The 4787-nt window shown below is 39.0% G+C and overlaps 1 protein-coding gene across 2 annotated transcripts in view; it reads left to right on the forward strand.

Moving 5' to 3' along the window:
* The window catches only part of kctd17 (potassium channel tetramerization domain containing 17), a 38497-nt gene that overhangs the window by 22597 nt on the left and 11113 nt on the right, over positions 1-4787 (forward strand). Inside the window, exons 3-5 of one of the 2 annotated variants that reach the window (XM_015038768.1) lie at positions 221-312; positions 1941-2039; positions 3816-3941. In XM_015038768.1, coding sequence (XP_014894254.1) covers positions 221-312; positions 1941-2039; positions 3816-3941 — 317 coding nt within the window. The remainder of the gene's footprint in view (positions 1-220; positions 313-1940; positions 2040-3815; positions 3942-4787) is intronic. The other variant, XM_015038769.1, reaches the window with a different exon arrangement.

Genomic DNA, 4787 nt, shown 5'->3' on the forward strand with positions numbered 1-4787 from the left:
CTCATGTTGCTCATGTTGCTCGTTGCTCATGTTGCTCATGTTTCTCGTTGCTCATGTTGCTCATGTTGCTCATGTTTCTCGTTGCTCATGTTGCTCATGTTTCTCGTTGCTCATGTTGCTCATGTTGCTCATGTTTCTCGTTGCTCATGTTGCTCATGTTGCTCGTTGCTCATGTTGCTCGTTGCTCATGTTGCTCATGTTGCTGTTTTCTGGTTTGAAGGTGTTTTGGAGGAAGCTGAGTTTTACAACATCACGCCGCTGATCAAACTGATCAAGGAGCGAATCGTTGAGAGAGACTCTAAAGCCACACAGGTAAATTCACATCTTCAGCAATATTAAGGAATTATTGACTTAAAACAAACTCGTATATCACGCTGGAAGGTTTTCTGTAAGTTACTTTTGACTTATTTCAAATGTATTAATATATTTGGAATAGAATCCAGAAATACTTGGTAAGATTTTGTTTTTGCATTGCAAATAAAAACAGAATGGTGCAAAATATGTGGTTATTTTAGATGAATACTTTGTATTTTAATAAGATTTAAATTTGTCTGTAATTTGTCTGACCCAACTTAAAATAAAAAGCCTCAATCTGCGTCAACCACAAAATCAGCCAGGGGCCAAACGTGGCCCCCGGACCAACGTGGCCCCCGGACCACACTTTGGACCCCCCTGGTGTTGAGTAATAAGTGACATGAACTCCTCCTAGAAAACATAAATAATAAAATGCTGCTAAATACTGAGCCGTTATGTAACATTAAATGTTCATTCTTTCCTCCAGGAATCGTTTTTCTTTCTTACATGCAGCCTCAAACGAACGCCCACTTCCTGTGAGACTGACTCACTGCTGCTCAGATAAACATCATGCAGAAACATCAACATGCAGGGATTTTAGCTTCTGGTCACTTTATTACCGGCTTCTCATTTCACTGGCTGGGCGATACGACGTCACGATAAAAATCTTTTTAAAAGCAGAATAATAAATGACAGAAAACATTTTCAATCTTTACTTCTGTGAGTTGCACCACCAGGCTACGACCATTTTAATGACCACAATATAGTCAAAATATTACCAGAAAAAAGGCACAGTTTTACTATACGTCTTAAAATTATGAGGAAAAAAGTTGTTTTAACTAGAAAAAAGTTTGTATAATTCTTGTTATTTTTTGTGAAGGAGTCCTAATAAAATTACTCCTCCATTCCCCTGATTTTATGATTTTATTCTGGTAAAATTAAAACGATATTCTCATATTATTCCAACCTTATTGTCCTACATCTTTGTTCTCATTTAACTTTTATTTTGTAAATAACTCCATCATTTAGCTTCTATGCACCACAAATCTGGAATAAACTTCCCAAAAACTGCAAAACAGCCGAAACACTGAGTTCCTCTAAATCGAAACGGAAACCTCAGCTGTCAGAGCTGCTGGTAAATCATAATAAATGAAACGCTGACCAACATATTGGATGAGTAATGATGATTTCAATGATGGCTCTCCTCTAGTCATGTTTGTGTCTCAGTTATGGACTTTATGACTTTATCTTCGTGTTTTTATGACGTAACGCACGTCGAACTGCCTTGTTGAAATCTTCTGATAAACTTCATTTACTGATAATCTGCATTCTCCTGATCAAAAAGGAAAAAAACATCTTTATAATAATTATTATATTTTGTTACATAATTGACCTGAAACCAAAGTCCAAATAAACAGAAGCTGTTAAAACATGTTTGTCAGACAAGATGGCCGCCCTGAGCTTTGGAAGAACAAGGAGCCAAAAGAAAAAATCCGTCTTTCAAAGAATTGAATTTGTAATCATTTATTTTTGCTCCCAGACATTTTTAGGGCTTTTCAGCTTTAATAATCTTCATCAGTTGTGTTTTGGGTTGTTTCTTTGTCTCACCTGTCTCACCTGTCCTCACCTGTCCCCCCCGCTCCCAGCAGGTTCCACCCAAACACGTGTACCGGGTTCTGCAGTGCCAGGAGGAGGAGCTGACCCAGATGGTCTCCACCATGTCGGACGGCTGGAAGTTTGAGCAGGTCAGCGTGCGCGCCTGCAGAAAGCCCCGCACCGGACTGCTCTGGACTGTGGGTTGGACTCACGCTGCTGCTGACCCCTCAGTTTGACCCCTGGTCTGACCCCTGACCTCAGCCCTGCTCTCTGCACTCCTCAAACTAAAGCTGGAAAACAGACGAGTCAGAAACTGTGAGGTTTAACTGCAGGTCGTTTCTGTTCTGCTGTTTGAACACTAGGTGGCGCTGGTTAATCCCAGGGTTGGGTAGTAACTAGTTACATTTACTCAGTTACATTTCCTTGAGTAACCTTTTTGAAAAAATAACTTTTAGAAGTATTTTTACTACGCTGTATTTTTACTTTTACTTGAATAGTTTTATTCTAAAGTATTTCTTCTCTTATTTGAGTGAAATTTCTGGATTTTCTTCCCACTGAATGAAAAACAAATAAAAACCAGAAACTCGCCTGAAGTTTCTGTTAAAGTTTCATTAGTTTTTTATTGAAAGAAACTGATCTGGAAAATTTGTCTTTTTCCAAAATGTCCACTTTATATTTTGGTCTGACTGATGATGTAATGTTTAAATATTAAATGATTGATAATTTGATCAGTTACTCAGTACTTCAGTAGATTTTTTTACCAAATACTTTTTTACTCTTCAGTCATTTTTTGGGTTTTCTGCCCAGTTTCTTACTTGAGTAAAACATATTGAAGAGCTGCTCTTACTCTACTGGGTGATATTTACAAAGTTATTAAAGCCTAAATTTCTGGTATCAATTAGTTCCTATGCAGGATATTGAATAGATACACGACATCTTGCCATAAGTTTATATGACGACTGGGGTTTCCTCTCTACCTAAATGTGTTTCCTGGAAACTCAGACTGAAACACTCAGGCTGTCGTTTCGCTTCTCGTCGTTATTAGCAGCCGATCCTGCATTGATTTGGTGTGGACTGCTTTACTTTGTTCTGTAAGGAACAGTAGACACCAACGCTGCTACCCACGCTTTCAGTAAGTTTAGACACTGGCAGTGGACATTTACCCTGAAATTGTTCTTATAATATTTTTGATTTATGATCACAACAAAAAAATTAACATTTATATCTGAAACTCCAAAAACTTGATAGTATTTTTCCCAAATTGGTTATTTTATCTCTTTTCTCCACTGTTAGATTTATGAAAGTCACCATATTTGAAAATGTGACTAAATACAGTTACTGGTAACAGTTTAGTGGTAAGAATCAAACCTGTCACTTGTTAAAATGAGTGATTTTTTTTCAGAAGCCGATTTTCTCAGCCGGTTTCGATGTTTTTCCTGGTATATTCTCGATCTTTTCACCTTAAAGAAAATGTGATTTGTGCCACTTCAATCGTTTAGTTTTTAAAGTGTCTGCAGTTTGAGCGTTATTGTTACATTGTACAGACGGCAGCCGCCTTTATTACTGCCATAAACCAAACGATTAATCATGATTAATCAATTATTGAAATAATAACCAGTTTAGTAATTGAATCGTTAACTGCAGTATGCAGACAGTTTTCAGGTGAACGTTGCTCCTAAATAAACCAGCTGTAGGTTCTCCTCTCTCCTGTCGCTTTGCTTCGCCTCCCCGCTCCACAGCATGCTGCTGCCGCTACCAGAACCTCCACCGATCCTCTTCCTCCCTAGAACTCCACCCTGCATGAGCTCCAACACTTTTTTCCGCTTGTAAAGTTTTAGTCCTCTCAGCCCGTGGTTCCTGAGTCTAACCCCGCCTGACCACCTCGCTGTCTCCGTCTGCCCGTCCTCCCCTTGCTCCTCCTGCAGATGGTGAACATCGGCTCCTCCTACAGCTACGGGACGGAGGACCAGGCCGAGTTCCTGTGCGTCGTATCCAAGGAGCTCCACACACCCGGGTCGGGTCTGGGAACCGAGCAGAGCCACAAAACCAAGGTGACCAACCGAAACCCAGCGACTAAAGTCGCTTCAAGGCTGTTTGTGTTCCAGCCAGAGATGCAAATGATCGATTAATGTGTTTATCTAAAGTAGCTTTGTCTTATCGATCGATTAATAATTAATTAATAAGCAGCCATTTCAATGTAGCCCTTTATGTTAATGTAGCTCTTATTACAAAAATGTATCCCTTTAAGTTAAGCTGGATTTACAAAATAGGAAGCACGTCTTTATATTTTAAGATGGAGTATTAATGCCAAGCTAAGAATAAAATAATAAAGACAATATAGTCATAATATTAAGACTTTTTCTCTTAATATTATGACTTTATTCTCGTACTTATTTTTCTCAAGTACCAGGTCATAATATTTAAACATTTCTGTTAGCTGTGTTAAATACCGACTAAATAAACAGAAATTTGTTTTCTAGGATTATTACACTCAGACAGCCCTCAAAATCAGCCGTGCTTATTATCATTACGGAAATTTCTCTGCCGTACTAATTTTCTGCTTATCTTACGTCATCACGTTCTCGCCTTCGTAGCAAAGCAGGACTTTTTAAATTAATAACTTACGGAGCTTGTCAAGCGTTAATATGTGAAAACAGAACCGCATAAAGTGCATTTTCCATCCCACACCGGACTCGTTTCTACTTTTCGCTTTGGGATCCCTCCGCCATTTTGTATCAACTGGCTCCGGTTCAGGATGACCAGGGCGCCCTCTGCTGGATGGCGGCCAAACTACAGCACCAAAAAGATCTAATGCAGTGTTTTTCAACCTCTTTTGAGCCAAGGTACACTTTTTTAATTGAAAAAATCTCGAGGCACACCACCAACCAAAAATGTAA

The sequence above is a fragment of the Poecilia latipinna genome, unplaced genomic scaffold (assembly GCF_001443285.1).
Source record: "Poecilia latipinna isolate Pla-1442-1.1 unplaced genomic scaffold, P_latipinna-1.0 Scaffold451, whole genome shotgun sequence".
NCBI classification, from domain to species: Eukaryota; Metazoa; Chordata; class Actinopteri; order Cyprinodontiformes; family Poeciliidae; genus Poecilia; species Poecilia latipinna.